Source organism: Notolabrus celidotus, chromosome 23, assembly GCF_009762535.1.
Source record: "Notolabrus celidotus isolate fNotCel1 chromosome 23, fNotCel1.pri, whole genome shotgun sequence".
In the NCBI taxonomy this organism is placed as follows: Eukaryota; Metazoa; Chordata; class Actinopteri; order Labriformes; family Labridae; genus Notolabrus; species Notolabrus celidotus.
The window spans coordinates 6299272-6321236 of record NC_048294.1 but is presented as its reverse complement, the minus strand read 5'-3'; the positions used below and the strand labels follow the sequence as shown (position 1 = coordinate 6321236).

At 37.3% G+C, this 21965-nt stretch overlaps 1 protein-coding gene across 1 annotated transcript; it reads left to right on the top strand.

The window, feature by feature from the left end:
* Nucleotides 1-1208: 1208 nt before the first annotated feature.
* On the top strand, nucleotides 1209-16969 carry LOC117807486 (nuclear factor 7, ovary-like). The gene is made up of 8 exons (XM_034676799.1): nucleotides 1209-1264; nucleotides 4252-4760; nucleotides 6178-6369; nucleotides 6549-6644; nucleotides 11550-11783; nucleotides 13606-13753; nucleotides 15965-15991; nucleotides 16273-16969. The coding sequence occupies exons 1-8, from the start codon at nucleotides 1258-1260 to the stop codon at nucleotides 16809-16811; spliced, it is 1752 nt and encodes a 583-aa protein (XP_034532690.1). The 5' UTR covers nucleotides 1209-1257; the 3' UTR covers nucleotides 16812-16969.
* The last annotated feature ends 4996 nt before the right edge of the window (nucleotides 16970-21965 follow it).

The following is a 21965-nucleotide window of genomic DNA, read 5'->3' as shown; positions in this document are numbered from 1 at the left end:
CATTTTTTGCATCTTCTTCAGCTTATGCCTGATGACTTTATAAAAAAAGAGGGTGAATTTGATGAAAATAAGTCATGCTGGGTGCTAACTATTTTCTAACTCTATTTTTTTAAATATGTGGTATGTTTTACAATTATTTTATTTCTGCTTATTCATTATTTTTTTTATGTTTTATGTTTTATTCATTCATTATTTTTTATTTTCTAAACGTTTCTTATTAATTCCTATCCAGTTATTTTTTATTCCTCCATTTATTTATTTATTTATTATTTAATTATTTTCTATTCCTCCAACCCTTCATTTATTTTTTTATTTTTTTAATATTTTTTATTCCTTCATTTGTGTATTTATTATTTAATTATTTTGTATTCCTTCATTTATTTGTTTATTTTTAATCATTTTTTATTCCTCCATTCATTTGTTTATTATTTAACAATTTTTATTCCTTCATTTATTTATTTATTATTTAATTATTTTTGACAGAAAACAACATATCATAAAAAATACTTAAAATTAAATAAAATAAAATCAGCAAAATAAAAAGATCAGATATATACAAGAAATAAATAGATGAATAAATAAATATGATACATGAATGCTGTTAAAACAATAATACAAATAATGATACAAAATTAAAAAATAATAATAAAAAGAAAAGAAAAGAAAAAATTATAATAATGCAATTGAGGGCAAAAAATGAATTACTCCAAATCAAAAGCCAGATTAAAAAGGTAAGTCTTAAGTTCACTCCTGGAGAACTCGCCACTCTGATGACCAGGGTCAGAGATTTCCACAGTTTCGGGTCATATACAGAAATGGCGGAGTGTCCACTTGACGCTGGCTCTAAATGATGTCCATTATAAAATGTTAATTTTCACAGGATTAAATTATTTTACAGCCTGGTACAAGAAACGCCCATTTCTTTGTCCGTAGAAACTTTACAGGGGTTAATTAAGACCCGAGCACACAATGCAGAATCATCAGTATCATGGGAAGATGATCTCAAACACCTATTCAATCTCACTGATATCACAGTCCTTTTCAAACGTGTAAACACAACATGTCTTTAAGTGAAGAGTTTCACACAGAGGTCTGAATGTGAAACCAGGAGGAGGGTGTGTGCAGAGCTCTGGGTGTGTCACACTCAGAGTGGGAGGAGCCTCTTCAGGTTTCAGGAAGAGTTGAACACCTGTCGGTGTGTGGTTCATAACAAAGTACACAAAGTGAAGGACTGCACCACTCCACGTCAGAGGAAACATGCAGAGTAAGTTTAGCTTTATTTCACACTTTTCTTTCTTTAACTATCCTCTCTTTGGAAGTTTAGTGAGTCTTTAGTTTGGTTCTTTAAAAACAGGAGCTACAAATTGAAGTTTTGGATGTGTAGAAAACTTTTTCCTTGTCATGTATTTTTTAAATCTTACACTTGAGCACATGTTTTCTCAGACAGCTTAAAAAAACAACAAAAAAGTGGATACTTTTAAATCTGCTCATGCTAACTTTGCTGATTCATGGAGCTGAATTAACACACCTCTGGTTCAAACATTCAAATCTTGTTTTGCATGTTACATGAACAAATCCCTTAAAATACACAATACAGTGAGATCATGTGACGCTAAACCATAAAAAGTACAAATAATGGTTTAAAAAAATCTGGTTCATTGGCGTCAAACTTACAACAAGCTGCTGCAGCCTGTGATTAAAAAATACCATCCGTCATAAATAGGAAAGTGTTACCTCAGAGGGAGTTATTGTTTGCTTTAAAACCTGAAGCAGGAGCTGCGAGGTGGACGGTCTGGAGTTTCTGCATTCCTCAGATGATCTCTCACACACTTCCTGGTTGTGTGAAGAGAGGCTTTGTGTTCTCTGGTGCTGAAAATCAGAACACAAAGACGTGGAAACAGCGGCTCTGTCAGTGTGTCATTTTTGAAGACATATTTTTAATGTTTTCCCAAAGAGAGGACATCAAAATAAAGAAAAACTGTCTTTTATATTCAAGACAAACATGTAGATTTTACAGTTTTCTCTCTCTTTATGATCTAATGTAAGAGTGCACACACTGACCTTTGACCCTGCAGTCAAGACTAAGGGCATGCAGTACATAAGTCAACTCAACCTTAGTCAATTTCTCACTGTTAATGATCTCTACATGATATCATGTGTAAAAGAGTTTGTCCCCCTGTGAACTCACTCAGCGCTTATTCTTGAACAGCCTCCTCCTCCTCCTCCTCCTCCTCCTCCTCATCATGTTGATATCGCTGCATTAATGCATGCTCACAGGGTCCTGTTTGTGCATGTGTGTGTATTTCTGGCCTCATTGTGTGTGTATTTCTGGCCTCATTGTGTATGTGTGTGTGTAGCATGTTCAATAAGAGAGAGAGAGAAAACATTTATATTCTACTTAAAGGTACAGTGCCCAGAGAGGGGAATCTTTAGCCATTTCTTGCCATCAGATATTGAAATGCTCCCTTGTTCACCCCTGATGTGAGAGAAGGGACGGTGGCCTTTGAGGACAAAAAGCTTGTCACATTTTTACGATCAAAAACGTCTTTAAACACTTCTTCTTTGACTTCAAAACGATACATTTTGCACGCTCATTCAATAACGTAGTAACATACATGTTTTTGAGTAATATTGAAACGCTCCCTTGCTCACCCCTCATGTGGGAGGAGCGACGGTGGCCTTTGAGGACAAAAAACTTGTCACATTTTTTCAGAAACATCTTTTAATACTTCTTCTTTGACTTCCAAATCATGCATTTTGCAAGGCCACTCAATAACTCAAAAACATGCATGTTACTAAGTTTGTCCATCCTGTGCTGCTGTAGAAACATGGCGGCGCATGATGGCAGCCTCTATGGAAGGAGACCCTCTCTTAGTCTCATTCTAAGTTAACAAAAACAAACAGATTGTCATAATCAGGTGATTTAACACTCATTTAAACATATATTACATTCCATTTCTACCACGTCTGCTCTGCTAAATTCTGCTCTGTCCCTTTAAGGATCACCAAAGTAGGCTTTCTTTGAGTTATCAAGTACGTCATTAGATAATCTTGAAATGGAATGTTATTTTGAGGGTGTGTTGATTTTTAAGTGACACAATGACACCGTTTTTAGTTCAGCTTGAGGGGTTGGTGTTCGTCCAAAAACAGCACAGAGAGTCTGACATAATGTGCGACTGTTACTCAACAAACTACAAACATATATCAGTTGATAAAACACACACAGGCAGGGGTGTCTCTAAGATTTGCCTCAGGTGGCACAAACCCAGAATATCTTCTTGGCCAGCCTGGATTTTATTGCTACCACTTAATCTATGATAGGCTACTTAGTTCAGACTGCTCAAAACAACTTATTGGACAATATTAAAGCATTTATCATTGTGATTTATGTCTTTATAATTTTAGAATTTTGTATTTTATATTTCAGATTTTTGATTGTTTTAATCTTTTATCTTTTGTTGTTTTTATTTGTCAAAAATGGTTTTATTTCCTTTTATTTCTCTTTTATTGTCTTTTAGTTTCTTTCTTATTTTTAAAGCATTTTTAACCCTGTTTTGAAAAGTGATATAAAAATAACCATTATTATTATTATTATTATTATTATTATTATTATTATTATTATTTAAATGTAGTCCAATTTCTTTTTGTTTGTTTCGTTTTTTTATTTTTTATTTTTGTATTTATGTTTTTGGACTTTTTGCATTTATGATAGGACAGCTGAAGAGAGACAGGAAACATGGGGAGTAGAGAATGGGGGTAGACATGCAGTATATGGTTGCTGCCGGGACTGGAACCGGCAACATCTGCAACAAGGACTAAAGCCTCTCTATGTGGGGCGCTTCGACCGCTAGGCCACCAGCGCCCCTCGTTTGATTTTTAATGTGACTTTAAAGATCTTATTTTTGAGTCATTGGAGAATAAAGGATGAAATCTTACATGTAGACTTTGTTGTTTCTTTCCAAATTAAAAAGAAAAATGAGTAAGTAGCACAGTTAGGCAACCCCAGTTGGAAAATTCTGGACAGACCCCTGTTCTCGGGTAGTTTCACATCAATTCACACTTTAGTAAAAGACTTATTCATGACCTCAGCTGGAAAAAGACTCCCTCTAAAGGTCGGTGAGACTTCTTTGAGGCCAAATAAATCCAGCAGACATCTATATCTAAGTTTTCGTACATGTGGAGCACTTTGCTCATCAGGAAAGATTCTAAAAATGTATCACTCTAACTATATCACGTCTCTTTTTCTTCCAGGCTTCAGCTCTCCAGGAGGCCGCCTCCTCTCCGAGGACCAGTTCAGCTGCTCCATCTGTCTGGAAGTGTTCGTGGAGCCAGTCTCCACCCCCTGCGGCCACAGCTTCTGCAAGGCCTGCCTGCAGGGCTACTGGAACCACAGCAAGAAGTTCCTGTGCCCCATGTGCAAGAAGAGCTACAGCAAGAGGCCCGAGATGAGCGTCAACAGGGTCCTGGCGGAAATCTCCACCCAGTTCCAGGGGCTGATGACGGCCGGGGGAGCTGGAGGAGTTGGAGGAGCTGGGGGAGCTGGGGGAGTTGGAGGAACTGGGGCTGCCTTAAAAGGATCCACATTGAGTTTGAGCTCAAATTCAGGCCATGCAGGCTCCCATGGGATTGACACTGGGGAGTTTGCCCAGGCTGGGGAGGTCCCCTGTGACGCCTGCATTGGGAGGAAGTTGAAGGCGCACAAGTCCTGCGTGAACTGCCCGGGTTCTTTCTGTGAGGCTCATCTCAGACATCACAAGAAGGTCAGCTCACATTTATAAAGGTTATTATGAGGTGAAGAGACTTTCTCATGTGTTTTTAGGCATTTTATTTTGCCTCCAATTATTTTTGTATCATTATTTTGAGCTTCAATGTAAGTTAAACCTCTTTTTTAGCACACAATGGCAACATCAAATACAGTTTATACTCTGCATATCCTCTTACAAAGCTTTAACAAGTCAAGATTTGATCATTTCTGCAACATCAACATGATTCTTGATTGATTTCACATGAACAGAAACAGAAAATAAATTGGAGAACCAGTCATTCAGAGCAGAATCAAAAGGCTTTAAAAGCATCTGACTTATTGCAGAATATCAATCAAACAATTTTTATTTATATAGCGCCAAATTATATGATATATAACAATATATTATTAACAAAGACCCAACATCAAGACAGGATAAGATCCAGTCCCCTATTACAGACAGGATTCAGTCTGATATCATCTTAATCCACCATGAGCAGAGCACTTTGCAGAATTTAGCAAGTTACAGTGGCAAGGACAAACTTCCTTTAACAGGCAGAAACCTCCAGAAGGACCAGACTCATGTTAGACACACATCTGCTGAGACCGTGTTGGGGTTGGAGAGAGGGATAGAGGAGATGAAAAGAGAGAGAGAGATGACAGTGGTGAGACAGATAGTAGTAGTTGTAGCAGCAGGAAGTCTACGGCAGAGATCCAGAGGAAACCTACGAGACAAGGGAGCTCAGGGACTCCAGAAGGGGACAGGAAGAGTTAAAGTGATAGGCAGAAAGAAGGGCGAGATAGGATTCCAATCCCCAACATGACTTCAGATATCATATCCTGCATGATTGACTGTGCCAATCAATCAATCTTTATTTGTATAGTGCCAAATCACAACAAATGTTACCTCAAGACGCTTTTACAAACAGAGCAGGTCTAGACCATACTCTATGTTCTATTATTAACAAAGACCCAACATCAAGACAGGATAAGACTCAGTCTGATCTCATCTTAATCCACCATGAGCAGAGCACTTTGCAGCATTTAGCAAGTTACAGTGGCAAGGACAAACTTCCTTTAACAGGCAGAAACCTCCAGCAGGACCAGACTCATGTTAGACACACATCTGCTGAGACTGATGTATGCATGATTGCAACATCAAATATATATATACCTTTGGGCAGGTCTGAATTCCTGCTGACTCGTCACTCTCATCACCGACTCCATCATGCATTTCTTCCTTTCATCATTTTTATCAAAGCGATGCTGAACATGCAACATTTCTTGAACACTGATGCAGTTTACAGCCTCAAAGCTCTCCACTTCAAACTGCCTGCTGCTTCGTAAATTCACCCACAGCCACTGACTCACAGCCCTGTGGTTGTTATTCTTACGTTTGCCCCCTCTCCTCATCCCTCCCTTTTTGTTTCCAGTCGAAGTCTCTGATTTCTCATCGTCTCATCGAACCAACTTTCCACCTGGAGGACAAGATCTGCAAAAAACACGAGCGTCTCCTGGAGGTGTACTGCCGCACGGACCACGTCTGCATCTGCACGGCCTGCGCTGAAGCCACGCACAAATCCCACGAGATCGTACCGGCCGAGCACGAGTGGAAGAAGAAAATGGTGAGGAGGAAAAACAAACGCAGTCATTACAACATATTTAATGATCGGCCTTACAAGACGGCATTGCACTCTCATGAAGGCCTCACTGACAGCAGCTAGGACTTTCATGCTAGCTTTGAATTTATAACGTATACCAATGCAGATTGAAGAAAGCCAGATTCGTGCTTTTCTTGTTGCAGAGTAATCTTGGAAAGAAGAGGTCAGAGGTCAAACATTTGATCAAGGAGAGAGCCAAGAAGCTGGAGGAAATCAAACAATCCATCAAGGTGATCAAGGTGAGTCAACCAAAGATGAAACATGATATAAATTATTATGATCAGTGGTAATTTCGTTAACGTGATATGACGATAAATGTTCGTTCACGACCAATTTTTTCATGACGAAGACAAGTCTACTGGAAGTAACAGTGATTAATGCGATTACAACCTGACATAAATACACTCCAGAAAATTAGATTAGAGCTGCATCCCAAGCAAAGGTCTGTTATTGAGAAATAGCAGACTTTTGCTATGTATAATCAACCAATCAAAATCAAGGCTTTAACAAAGCTGTGGGACAACCTGAAAGAAGCAGTTCCATATGGTCTTTTTCGTCCCTTCTCCTCATGTCTCCATCATAGACTGTATAATAAATGGACGTAGTATCCGTGATGTCACCCATCTGTTTCGAAGCCAATTGTTGGCGGCAGCCATATTGGAAATGTTGAACTCAACCAAACTTTGGTCAAACTAGTGTGAGGTAAAGAGGCGGGCCTTTAGCCTTTTTGCTAACAGCTACAGGGTGCCCACCTGTCAATCAAGTCAGCCATGTCCTTATTTGAGCAAAACTCATAAGTTCAATGTCTTAAAAAATAACGTAATAAAAATATTCACCCCCTGTTCAGTGTGTGCCAAAAGAAAAAATAGCTATGCAGACATAAACCGTTTTTTGAACCAGGCTGTAAACGTGTTTATTATTGCTGTATAGATCGTCTTTTTAGAATGGGTGTGTATGTGGTTTCCAGTGTTTCTGCAGCCAGCCTCTAGTGGTCGCTCGATGAACTGCAGTTTTTAGCACTTCAGCATAGGCTTCATATTTTGAGACCGGAAGTTGCCGCTTGGTTTCCCTGTATTTTGTGTTCATGGCATTTTTATTTGAATGAAGATAATTAAAATACTATCATAGTGGTCACAGCAAGAATTAGGGGTGAGTATTGGCAAGAACCTCATGATACTTGGGTCACCATATGATAGTATCACGATATATCACGATATCACAATATTGGGATATATTGGGATATATTGGGATATTCTACACAGTTAACTAAGACAAAAATAAAGCTGGTGTAAATGTGAATCACACAATATCACTCAAAATTGAAAGGACAAATTAAGTCAAAACTATTTGATTGAAAACAACTTTTCCTCTTTATTGTTTTTGAAATACTGAAGTCGTATTTTAGTTCTAACTCGGCTAAAATATGAATTTAAATTTTTACAAAAAAATATATATTAAGAGTTGAAATATTGATATTATATCTGAGATCAAAGTATTGCGATATATTGCTGTATCAATATTTTTTCACACCTCTAGCAAGAATGTTGTCTTTTGACTTTTTAGCAGGGGCATGCTCAATTATTTAACTTAAGATGTTACACAAGCAAAAGTTTTCAAAGAGTGAAATATTGATGATTTTAACACTTGGTATGACCCTGATACAAATATCTTATTGAAAATCAAAGACTCAAATGTGACTAAAACTAACAGCCATTTTCATCTAAAGACTAAATCTAAAATAGCTGCTAAAATCAACCCTGATTATGATATCCAATGGGATGGGTTAGGGTAAGTTACACTTGAAAAATGTTAAAATCCTGAGTGTTAAATGTTAAAACTGATTTTTAAACCTGTAAGGTAAGTCACAAGTTTAAAAGTCAGTGCTGCTCCAGCAGTGTGTTGATCTTCTGCTCACGATCTGCAAGTTAAATATTTGCAAAGTTTCCTCTGACGTCGCTCTCTTTATGTGCTGAAGCTCTGAAGCTTTATTTGCACTCCGAGCAGCAACACTGATCCAGGCAAGCAGACCTTTGCTTGATGGCACTATGGCGGGAGACACAGGGATTAGATCTTTGTTGTTAGAGTACCATATAAAGATTTACTACTGCTTGAAAACTTTGGACACCTTTAGAGACAGGGTGTAGACAGAACATTACCTACAATGTTCTCATACCTTGCATGCTCGGTGTAAGTGCAGAGGGCGGCTGGTTTGTTTGTCTCTTACGTATACATACAGACATAAAAGCTTGTCTGAGGCTGTCAAACCAGTGGGACCAGTGTTAAAACATTTACCTCTACAGTCCCACACCCTGTTTTGTTTTTACAGTACAAAACACTCAAGGATGAAATGAAACAATGACTGAAATGTAGAGGAGGTTTTGAACGTTGAATGATCATTTTTAACCGAAGACACTGAATACATTTCTTACTTTCCCAGGATTCAGAGCCGCATCTGGTTTCCTGCTCGCTGACATTTTTATCTACTATTCTAAAAACAACACAGATCCAGTTACCACAGGGTTGAATATCAGGATGTCAGTGTGTGTGTGTGTGTGTGTGTGTGTGTGTGTGTACTGTACAAACACACGACTCCATATAAAGACAGTGACTGACTGGATGCTGTTGAAGAATCACGCATAAATGAACAAAATCAACCTCTTTTTCAAATGATGATTTTTTTTTTCTGGAATTTTTTTTTTTTTTTTTTTTTTTAAAGGCAAGGCAGCTTTATTTGTATAGCGCATTTCATACACGAGGGCAACTCAATGTGCTTTACATTAAAACATTAAAAGCATTGGAGACATTCAGACAAGCATAAAAGAATACAATTAAAATGACAAATGTGATAAAACAGAAAGGAAAAGGAAAATTAGAAATATATTAAAAATTACATTAAAATTTTAATTTAAAGTGGGTTAAAATAATCTAAGATAGGAAGGCAGTGGCAAATAAGAAAGAGGTGAAAGTTGGAGCAGACCTACAGCTTTCAGGGGGTGTGTTCCAGATATGTGGTGCATGACTAAATGCTGCTTCACCATGTTTCGTTCTGACTCTTGGGACTGAAAGCAGACCAGTACCTGATGACCTCAGAGGTCGAGGTGGTTCATAAAGTAGCAGCAGATCAGCAATGTATTTTGGGCCTAAACCATTCAGTGCTTTATAAACCATCAGCAGGATTTTAAAGTCTATTCTCTGACAGACAGGAAGCCAGTGTAGGGATCTAAGAACTGGAGTGACAGAAGAAAACAGCAAGAGTATAGAAACCCTAAAACCCATGCAGGGTCTATGTAAGGGTAATTATGTGTTAGTTTCATTCACTGTACTGTAGGGGAACCTGTTTGTCTGGTTGGACAAGTGGCAGCCAGTAGGACAACCTGTTAGACCCTCAGAGAGCAAAACAAACAGAGCTGTGATGACTGAAACAACAGAGTTTAATAAGGAACTATTATTGTTATTATTTAGACCTAAGCCTGTAACCAAGAGCAATTAAGAGAGACAGATTTGGAACGATGCCGACAACAGATGGTTAAAATAATGGTGAGGCAGGTTAATGACCGTCACACTGAGCAGTGTTGCTAACTCCTCAGTGAGGAAAGTAGCTATTGGCTGTCCTTGAAGTCGCTAAATGACATCATCACTTAATTTGCATACTAGAAATTGTGATGGACGCTATAAGAGAGACGTGTAAAGTTAAAGGAGAGACAAAAAGAGGTTAAAAAACACCCTAAATATGTTTATAACTACACTTAGGAGCCTACAACAAATTAAAGTAAAACATTACATTTTTCAACCATAACATTTTCTACATTTTTATTGTATAAAATCTACATTAACGATCTAAATGGACCAAAAAGAGACAGCAGGCGGGATCAGCCAGCGGTGTCTTCGTACACGTGTGATACATTTGCAGTCTTGATGCTGAGGTATGAACGCCTCCTGCTCTGAATGCAGCTAGGAGGGACTCACAGCAGCATCACTGCTTGGATTCAGAGTTGGAAAAGACCACAACTTTTTTTTTTAATTGTAGTTTTCCTTCAAATATATTTCAAAGTGCAAACAAAACAGTCTTTAATCTGTTGTCTGGACATCAATTTTAAGCTATATTAGAACACTACTATATGTAGTTAAATGAAAGCAAACAGTAGTTTACATTTAATTCACCAAATTCACATGTTGGCCATTTTCCAATTGCGCTATTCTGTTATTTTTGGACCTCAGGTTAGCAAGTCAAATAATCATTATGAGTCAGACAAGTTATTCTCATGTCACTCTATAAACTGGGAGTGTATTCTGAAAATCTGAAGGTAGATTAATAATTTATAGTCACTCATTAGCTGCTGATAGCAAAGTCACAAAAGCTAATTCAACCAATTCTTAGTTAGCTAGCTAACATGTTACACAAAAATCATTTCAATGTCTCTGAGTCAAAAAGAAATCACTAAGATAATCCTTTAATAGTGAAAAAACAAATGTTATACAGACAATTTTCAAAATATAACACTTAAGTTATCTCATTAGTCTCCATTAAAAAACGTTTAACATTTCTATTCAAGAGCTTCCTAGCTAAAACGTGTTGTAGCATTAGCACAGTACATAACAAAATGGGAAATTTCTAGTTAAGATGTTAGCTAGCTAATAGTAGTGCCAGCTAGGGATTGGTTGAATGCTAACCTTAGCATTAGTGACTTAGCTGTCTGTTAGTATTTAGTGACAACATACAGTATGTACTACATACTAAATACAATTCACTTTACTTACGTTGGGCATTGAATGGTAAAACAGGAAAAAGGAAAATCCTTGCGAACATGTTAGCCAGCCAATAGTAATGCTAGTTAGGAATTTGTTGAATGCTAACTTTAGCTTCTATGACTTAGCTATCAGGAGCTAATGAGAGACTAATTGGTGCTAAATACTAAATATGATTAGCAGTTTCTTGCTAACCAATTGTGACATAAATAATTTGTCGTATCTGCTAACAGTTAGCTAACCCAGAAAGCTACAGCACATATAACAATGTTAAACTTCACATCTTGAGATTCAAGTTTAAGAGGACACATCACTCCGCCATCATGAGGACTATTTTCTCAGACTTTTAAAAGCACCTTCAGATTTTTCTCACACTATAAAAATCTCCTCTTTTGCAGGCCAGCTCTCAGAGAGAGTTGGAGGAGAGCTGGCAGGTGTACGCAGAGCTGCAGCGGATAGTGGAGCAGAGTCAGGCGGAGCTGGTGGAGCAGATCGCCACGAGGCAACGGGAGGCCGAGCGGCACGCTCAGGAATTGGCCCGGGGTCTGGAGAACGAGCTGAGCCAGCTGAGGAGGAGGAGCAGCGAGCTCGACGCGTTCGCACAGACGCAGGACAGAGTCGTCTTCCTGCAGGTAGTACAGGCTTTATGTGACACCCTGTGGCGGCCATGTTTGAAGTGAAGCTCCTGAGAAACTAAATATTTACGTGTCAAAATACAATTAGTAGATTTTTTTAGTTATGATAGTTTGGAGGGCAAAGAACATTTTAAAAGGTGTATTTTTTTTCAAATTCTGATACCAAAGTCAGAATTTTGACTTTTTTTCCTCAGAATTCCGACTTTATTTTCAGAATAAAATTTTTTTTTTTTTTGCTCATCAGCCCTTCAAATTTTTTTTACATATTCAGCTGTTATTTAACCCATAAAGTCCCGGACCCATTTCCTCTCAAAGGAAAATTATAGGAAATATACCGAAGACCACATATATTAAATTTCTGATGGGTTTTAAAAAAAACTACATTTTAATGTCCAAGATCTGAAATGTGACATATATGTCAAATTGGGCGTTTACTATATATTTATTCTGCATTTGAAAATAAGTAAAAATTTTATATATTTTTGCTTAATTACACAAATTTGCCTCTTTATTTGAATTTCCATAACATATATACAATTTTGACAGAACATATTTAAATTAAAAATAATGAAAACAGCTAAATTAATTAAGTGGGTTATTACTTTGTTTTGTTATTATGACACAGAGGTCACATCAGATTTTTCATGAAATTTTAATGTTCCTTCTCTTTTGTTTACAAGTCACACCACCATTTTTGGGAAGTCACATCCCCTGTCCCAGTGACAGGACTGTCACATGACAACCACACCAGTATGTTTAGTATATGTCACTTAGGGACTTAATGAGTTAAAGTGAAGCATACATTTGTATGAGGAAGATTTCAGGGTATTTAAAGTGTATGTGACACCCATGTCACCGTGGGTCCTTATGGGTTGTTGTCATTTTTCTCAGCAGTGACTGTTATTGTGTCCTCAGCTGTCATTTTGTTACACAAAGACATGATGCAATAAGCTTTAAGTCCTCAATATGCATTTTGTCTTCACACTCTTCCATTTTCCCATTCCATTCCCTTTTTTTCTTATCACTACCAATGCTATATTTCTAATTAAAAGACACACACCAACTGTGCATTTTAAAAATGCATGCTGGCATTTGAACCAAGACTTAATTAGTCATTTTTGCAGCATGTAGCCTACAAACACTACACACACTTGATATGCATTTAGGACACAGCAAGAGAGCTAATTAGTTAACAGAAACCACAGTGTTAGCTGCTGTTTTACACACCAAAATCTACCTTTAAAAAGCAGCCATTAATAAAGTTACCCACTCTGCTTGGACCATCTGTAACTCTGAAAGATATCTATCTTTTTATTTCATAGTAAAATAATGTCTAAATTGCCAGTTTTGCAGCGCACCTTCGTGGTTGTTGCAGCAGTAGCTGCGGTGAGATTTGTGACACAACATCAAAAGAGTCTCTGAACAGAGCCAGCTGTCACGGAAGTTCCCCCCCCTTGTGTATTCACCCCGGACTGTTTATGTAGATAAAGTGTTGATGTTCTCATGAAAGAGGTCTTTGAAGTTTAGGATTTCTCCAGTTAGTGTGAAATGAAGGCGCATGTATGCAAATGCACCGAGAGCAAACAGGCGAAAGCTCTCACTCTTCTGAATCTGATTAATCTGCTCATCAGGACAATGTGCATCGATGATAACTTCTCAGCTTCCTTTTTAAGAGATAATTGGCGAAAGCTGTATGAAGCAATAAAATATGACTCCACATATTTTCTTGTTTCCCTCTAAGGACTTAATCTCCCCTGAGCCGTCATTATAATTTAATTTAATCTCACCCTGTATAACCCTACGCTTTCATTTCCTGCAGAACATAGTGGCCCTGTCAGCCTCTCCTGAGCCTGCTGATTGGTCGGCGGTGAGCATCAACACTGACCTGTACTTGGGAACCATCCGTGCCTCTGTCACCAGCCTCGTTGAAAAGTTCCAGGAGGAGCTGAAGAGGCTGTATGGAAAAGGTGAGAGCAGCTGGAAGAAGCTAACTTCTCTTTCTCGTGTGATATTACTGAACCACTGATGGTTAAGAAACAAAGCTCTTCCTAGCATCATGCATTGCACTGTAAGAGACAAGAAACGCAATGATGCAATGAAGCGCAATCGAGAAAAAGGCCAAGAGCGATGTATGAAAGTGTAATGTCATCGCTCTTTATAGTTTCCTTTTTTATTGTAACTCATCGTGTTGTATTCTCTCATATTGATCTAGTTGTACTGCATCATACTAGACAGTAGCATTCAGTATTGTATCCAGTTTTATCATGTAGTATTGTATCATATTGTGTGGGATTGTATCGCGTTGCATTGTGTCGTTCCATTAATAGTCGTAATGTAACGTATCGTGACATAACAACTTAACGTAATGTAACGTAACGTATCAAATCAGGGTGTATCCTGTTGTATCATATCGTATCCTGTTTTTATGTATTATATCGCATAGCATAGTATCTTATCATGACGTGACATATCGTGAAGTAACGTATCGTGACTTATCGTTATGTATTGGGACGTAACATATTGTGATGTAACGTATTGTGACGTAAAATATTGTGACAACTTATCGTGATGTAACTTATCGTGATGTAACTTATCGTGACGTAACTTATCGTGACGTAACTTATCGTGACGTAATTTGTCGTGACATAACGTGCTATATAGTGACGCAACATATTGTCACGTAACATATAGTGACTTAACATTTCAAGACGTAACATATCGTGAGGTAACGTGTCATGACGCAACATATTGTGACGCAATTTATCGTGACGTAACTTGTCGTGACGTAACTTGTCGTGACGTAACTTGTCGTGACGTAACTTGTTGTGACGTAACTTGTCGTGACGTAACTTGTCGTGACGTAACTTGTCGTGACGTAACTTGTCGTGACATAACGTGCTATATAGTGACGCAACATATTGTCACGTAACATATAGTGACTTAACGTATTGTGAGGTAACATTTCGAGACGTAACATATCGCGAGGTAATGTGTCAGGACGCAACATATCGTGACGCAATATATTGTGAAGCAACAAATCATGACGTAATCTATCATAACGCAATATATCATGACATAACTTAAAGTGACCTAACTTGTTGTGACATAACCTACTGTATCGTGACGAAACATATTGTGACGTAACGTATCGTGAGGTAACTTGTCGTGACGCAACATATAGTGACACAATGTATGGTGATGCAACGTATCGTGACGTAATTTATCGTAACGCAATATATCATGACATAACTTAAAGTGACGTAATATAGCGTAACATAACTTATTGTGACTTAGCTTAAAGTGACTTAACATGACGTAACTATTAGTGACATAAATTATTGTGACGCAACTTATCGTTATGTAATTTATCGTGACATAATGTCACTTAATGTATAAAATCAGAGTGTGTCCTGTTGTATCATATCATATCATGCCTTAAGGTATTGTAGCAAATCCCATCTTATCGTGACCTGACGTATTGTAGCGTAACTACTTGTGTCATATCAGATCTTTTTTTTGTCCAGTGCATCATATCATGTCTTATCATATCGCACCACATCGTTATGTGGCGGGACGTATACAGAACGTAACGTCTTGTGTCATATTGGAGCGTATCATGTGGTATCGCATTGTATCTTATCACAGCATATCATGTTGTATCATAATTAAAGTCAGGAGTAGTAAACAGGGGAATGACTGGACACTTGTTCCAACAGCGTATGCTGCCTCTCTGTCAGTGTAAAACAAAGGGCTGCCTGTGTGAACTGTGTGAGTCAAGTTACAGTTAAATCCTTTCTTCCTTGTTAAATAGCAACCACACTGTCTGTTCAAAACAAGGATATGTAGGCCACTGTATGAGCACTTTGAAATAGAAATGTGACTCATCAATGCACCAAGCAACCCCCCTCTCACACATTCACACATACAAGATGGTGGGACAGATGGAGATGGTGTTGATGCCGCAGTTCTTGCTTTTGGAATCAACAGAGAGGCAGCAGAGGAGAGCTGAGTGACAGCAGCACATGTCTGGAGCATTTACAGCTCCAGTTTAGATCTACTTGTTTACCGCCCACACGTGCCATCTGCTTTGACTTTGACTGTTGAGCGGAATGACTCGCTGACACGTTCTCTCTCCCTCTCTCTTTCTCTCTATCTGTCTATTGCTCTCTCTTTTGCAGAGCTCCGGAAGGTGCAGAACTATTCAAGTGAGTGTGACCCTTGGATTTTAATATGCAGTCATTAGTTGTGACTACTTTTAAAAAGAGAGCAAGGTTTTTGAACATTTGTAAACAAAGCTGAAAGAAGTGAAGTTCTCCAAATTGTCCACAAGATGGGGCCACTTCTCCACAGCAGAGACAAGCTCTATCATTAAGTACAAGTTTGATCTAAACCAAAGAGATACATTACTATTTGATGATGGAGTTTAGTTTATCCGACATGTTAATAGATAGCAATGAAGCCTCTTCCTCTGCTCTGTCCCGTCCAGGTGAGGTGATACTGGATCCTGCCACGGCTCAGAGGAACCTTGTTGTTTCCGAAGACGGTCGCCAGGTGAGGTATGAAGAGCGCAAAATCTCCCACTCGGAGGGCCCGAAGCGCTTCAGCCCCGCCCTCTTCGCCCTGGGCAGAGAAGGCCTCAGCTCCGGTCGGCACTACTGGGAGGTGGACGTGGCGCGCAAGACCGCCTGGACGCTCGGGGTAGTCAGCGCCTCGGCCCGTCGCAAGGGTGAGATCAAGCTGAATCCCGAGGGGGGGTACTGGTGCCTGTGGCTGAAAAACGGGGAGGTGAAGGCGCTGGAATCGTCCCGCCTGCCTCTGCAGCTGCCGTCCCAACCCGGTAAAGTGGGAATCTTCCTGGATCACGAAGGAGGCCATATTTCTTTCTATGATGTGAAGGCACGTCTGCATCTTCACACCTTCACCCACACCTTTAACGAGAGCATGTATCCCATCTTCAGCCCTTGCCTCATCCATGATGGGAAGAATTCTTCTCCACTTGTAATCACACCTGTTAAACACACCTGAGCTAGCCAGTGTTCCCTCAACTTTCTCATAAAACCATTTAAAAAAATGTTTAGAACAAATGAAGATGTGACGACCCTGTTAAAAAAAAAAAAAAATTATCAAGTGGTTTAGTCTGTTATTTATGGAAGCCCGTTTCCGCCAGTTTAAAAAAAAAAATTAAAAATTAAAAGAAACATTTTTTTTTTAAGGAAAAGTAAAAAAAAAACTGTTTTCAAGAAAAGTAAAAAAAAAAAAAGTTTTTTTTTTTTCAAGAAAAGTAAAAGAAAAAATTATTTTTAGGAAAAGTAAAAAAAATTATTTTTTTTTAAAAAGTAAAAAAAAAAAAAAATTACAAACAAAGCTCTTCCTAGCATCATGCATTGCACTGCAAGATACAAAAACCATCAGTTTTTTAACCATCAGTTGTTAAAACCATCAGTTGTAAAAGTAAAAAAAAAAAAGCTGTGACATTATGACATACTTAGTCATAATAATGAGATACTAAGTCATAATTATGAGATACTAAGTCATAATTATGAGATACTAAGTCATAATTATGAGATAGGTCTAAATGGGCTTCAATGTGTGTTGTGCCGCAGCTACAGTTTGAAGGGGCTGAGACAAAGCTTTGCAGACCTTAATGCCTTATTAGACCATCAGTTGCAAACGTTTGGCAAGCTACACAGCTACAGTTGGATGCACCAAATATGTTGGAGGGCCAGAATAATTACAGACAGAGAAACTGTGTGTCAATTGATGCGACTGATGGATGGTAGCGGGGATAGAACTGTGTGCGCACAACAGCAAGCGTGTGTATATCAGTCATGGGCCAAACTATGTATGGCATATAGATGGCTATGACAAATGGAAGCCCTATGGAATATGCATCAGTGGTTGCATTGATGGTTTCTCAAGAAAAATTATATGGCTAGAAGCATACAAGCCTAATTTTTTTTTTTTGTTTTTTACTTTTCCTAAAAAAAACTTTTTTTTTTTTTTTTAACTTTTCTTAAAAAAAAAAAAAAAACTTATTTTTTTTGTTTTACTTTTCTTAAAAAAAAGGTTTTTTACTATTCCTAAAAAAATTTTTTTTTTTACTTTTCTTAAAGAAAACCCTTTTTTTTTTTTTTTTTTTACTTTTCTTAAAACATTTCTTTTTTTTACTTTTCCTAAAAAAAAAAAAAAGTCTTTTAATTTTTAAATTTTTTTTAAACTGGCGGAAACGGGCTTCCATAGCAATTTGGTCTTAAAATACATATTTTTTTATCACTCAATAAGCCAAATGAAAAACAGTTTTCTTGTTTTTGGAGCACTTTAACTCACACAAATTCAATTCTTGCAAAATAAATAAACATTAAAAGACCTGTAAGAATATGAGCATGTTAACTAATGTTTACTAAAATATCACACTGTAACTGTTTCTTACAATCAAAGGATCAATGAAAAATAAAATTAAACTAACATTAACATTCCAAAAGTTAACATTTTTAAACCAATATTCAACATTTAAAAAAATATATTTTAACTGCAAATTTTCTCAGTGGCAATTTTGAACTAAAAAAAAGTTGTTGGAAAAGTTGTTTTTTGTATATTGTTTAGACTTATGTAAATATATATATGTGTATATATAGAAAGAGAAATATACCAAAGGCCTAATGTAGCCTGTGGTTCAGTCAGATGTGTTCAGGATAAAGTTGAGTTTAAAATATTTTATATCTCTGGCACTTTCCTTACTGTGTAAGTCTTTGTTTACCTGTAGCTAAAAAGGCTTTGGACACTAAACTGATTCAACCAATCATGTTCAATTCACAGTTTAAAGGGTTGGGCTTGCTTATGAGGAGAAATTAGACATTTTGTATATAAACTGAAAGACTATGACATCGTATGCAATGGGTATTCTTTTAATATCTTTATATGGGCGCTGGAATTCTTGTGGACTGTCAAGGTATATTCTGTATTTTTGCATAAAAAGTTTGCTTTTGTACCTTTTTTTCATTTTAATTAAAGGCAATACGTCATTAAAAAATGAAGAAATGTTTGTATTATTTTTTACATTTTATTTTCATTTGAACTAATCATGACTTTCAGCCCACTCCATTTGCTCTGCCTGTTGACACTGTGGCAAACATATGACTATCCGTCTCCAGCTGGTCTTCAAGGTAAGTAAATAATGTCAGTTTCTGGATACAGATGTGATACTTTGTGTCTTAGATGGTCCTGTTGGGGTTCTGACTCAAATAGTTCCTCACAAACAGACATGTATCATATTTATATACTCGCTTTAAAGACTTAATGTAAAATTCAAGTGATAAAACCAAATTTGTAAACTTTTTTAAAGCATTTTGTAAACTTAGTATTTTGGCTTTATGGCCCCACTGCTGTGCTGTTTTTATTCACACTCAACAATATTGTTTCAAGGAGGCTGTTTTCCACCAAAAGCTAGCTAGCTAGCTGCACTTGCTGCCTGTCTTGCAGAAATTGAAGCAACAAGCTAAGAAACATAATGGATCATGTCACAGCTAAGACACGTAGATCTCCTTTTGACCATTGATTAAGGGTAAAAAAGCCCTAAAGACAGAGTTAAGGTCTGATGTTTGTCAGGTAGCCTTAAAACAACAGTAAATGAATGCTAATGTTGCTTGGTGTCTGTTGGATGTACATGCTAGGTTTGCTAACAGCTCTTTCTAACAGTCAGAGCAGTCAATGATTTGGGGGAAGCAGTTTTAAACTTTAATTTTGCTTTCGTGTCTTTGTCTCAGCTAGTACAGCTAGTGAGCAGCTAGCTAAGCCGAGCGAAACACCAGTAAGCTAGGAGAAACAGGTAGCCTAGCTTAATTCTACCCAAAGCTTACCAGTTAAAATGAGTTATTTTGGTAGAATGAATACAAAATGTATTTGTGGAAATCATAATTTTTAGCTTAAGCATGTTTCTGTCTTCTTGTAAAGCTACGCTAAGCTAACAGCATTATGACAATGTTCTATATTTGTCGATGTAGCCAGAAGCTTCGAGCTCCAAGTAGAGCCGTTTCTCTTTCACATCAAAAGGAGCCAATTAAGATGGTTCGGGCATCTGATTAGGATGCCTCCTGGACCCCCACCTTTGAGGGCACGCTCAACTGCGAGGGGAAACGGGGGTAGACCTTGAGCATGCTGGGGAGATTATATATACCATCTGGCTTGGGAAGTGGAAACTCCCTCAGGAGGAGCTGGGAGACATTGCTGCTGGGAGAGGGACATCTGGGTTGATTTGTTTAGCTTGCTGCCATCACAACTAAAACAGGTGAATAGAGAGTGCTAAGTTCCCATAGGTGATCCATTACACACAGTACAAGTGTCTGTGAGTAGTAATGATTTTTATTTCACACATTTGTAACTTGTACAACACTCTATAATAATAACAAAAAGACAGAATTCTGAATAATTTGCACATCCTGCTGGAGGAGAACAAAATAGCACAAAAACCATACAGTACATAAAAGCAGCTGTTACACCCCTGCACAGCATACAGGTGTAAATACATGACACCAGTCCTCCCTTACTGACCAATACAAAATAAACAGCAGTCGACGATGTATGTCTCTCACGCCACGCTCTGACTGTATGATTTAAGCCAGCAACTACTCCGCATCTTCAGTCACCTCTGTATTACAAACACTGAATAAACTTACTCAACTGAGTCTAATCAGAACTTTCATTCCACAGTGTAAAGAGTACACGCAAGCAACATGCTCCCCCTAGTGGCTAAAACCAGAAGTGTCCAATAATAAACAAAGTTCAACCAAACCAATTGATAACCATTATCAACTTACATTTTAACATTAGCGGAATAATTTAACAATTTAACATTTATCATTTTTTAAAGATGTATTTATACTGTTTTTACACAAACTGTTAATCTATACCAAATATTTTTATACTGTTTTTAACATGTTTTTTGAAAACGTTTAACTCAGTGATACAAATAAGTTAAAACTATTTTAAAGCTGCTGTGAGGAACTTCTGTTTTGTATCGGTTCTGGCGACCCCTTGTGGACAAAGTGATACCTCTTATCTCTTGTCCTTTACATGCAAAACTAGTGTTTTCAACAAAAACCTCATCCTGTTGTCTTTTAACAGTCAACTTTATCAGGCAATGTGATTATTTTCCATGAAAACAGTCAAATAAAGGCTGTTTCTGAAGCGAGATGTCCATCATCTGGTCTGACACCTACCCCCTCAGGGCGGTTTCAGGCATTAAAACTGACAACAGAGAAGGTGTCAGTGTTGCTGCTGATGGTCTTGTTTGCTATTGAAGGTCATAAAGAGGCATCAGTATCATTTTCAGTCTGTTTCTCATCCAGTTCAAAACTCCTCACAGGGCCTTTAACATTTAATTAGCAAATGATAATGTCCGAAATCAAACTATATTAACATTTCACTTCAGACTGTCCGATGAGAAACAGCAGAATGAGCTTTACAAAGTGGACTCCTCTGTGGTAATGCGAGGTTGCTGAAATAATGCACAAAAAAAAAGGAAGGAAAGAAGGAAATTGATATGATGTTGCTGGCTTTCATTCCACAGTGCAGAGTAGACCCAAGCAACATGCTCCCCCTAGTGGCTAAAACCAGAATTGTCCAACAAAGTTCAGTCAAACCAATTGTATACCCATATAAACTTACATTTTAACATTGGCGGAATAATTTAACATATATTACAAACAAATATTTTTAAACTTTTTAAAAAAATGTTTAAGATGTATTTATACTGTTTTTACACATACTGTTATTCTATACCAAATATTTCAAAATGTTTTTTAACATTTTTTAAAGATGTATTTTTACTGTTTCTAAACATACTGTTATTCTATACCAAATATTTTTAAACTGTTTTAAACATTTTTTAAATATGTATTTATTCTATTTTTACACATACTGTTATTATTATACTAAAGATTTTTATACAGCTTTTAACATATTTTAAAAAAACTTTTTTAACTCAGTGATACAAATAAGTTAAAACTATTTTAACATTTAATTATCAAATGATAAAAGCTGTATATAAAGCCTGAAATCAAACTATATTAACATTTCACCTCAAACTCTCCAATAAGAAACAACAGAATAAGCTTTACAAAGAGGACTCTTCTGCAAGGTTGCTGAAATAATGCGTTCTGTTGTTTCCACTTGTATTTAAAG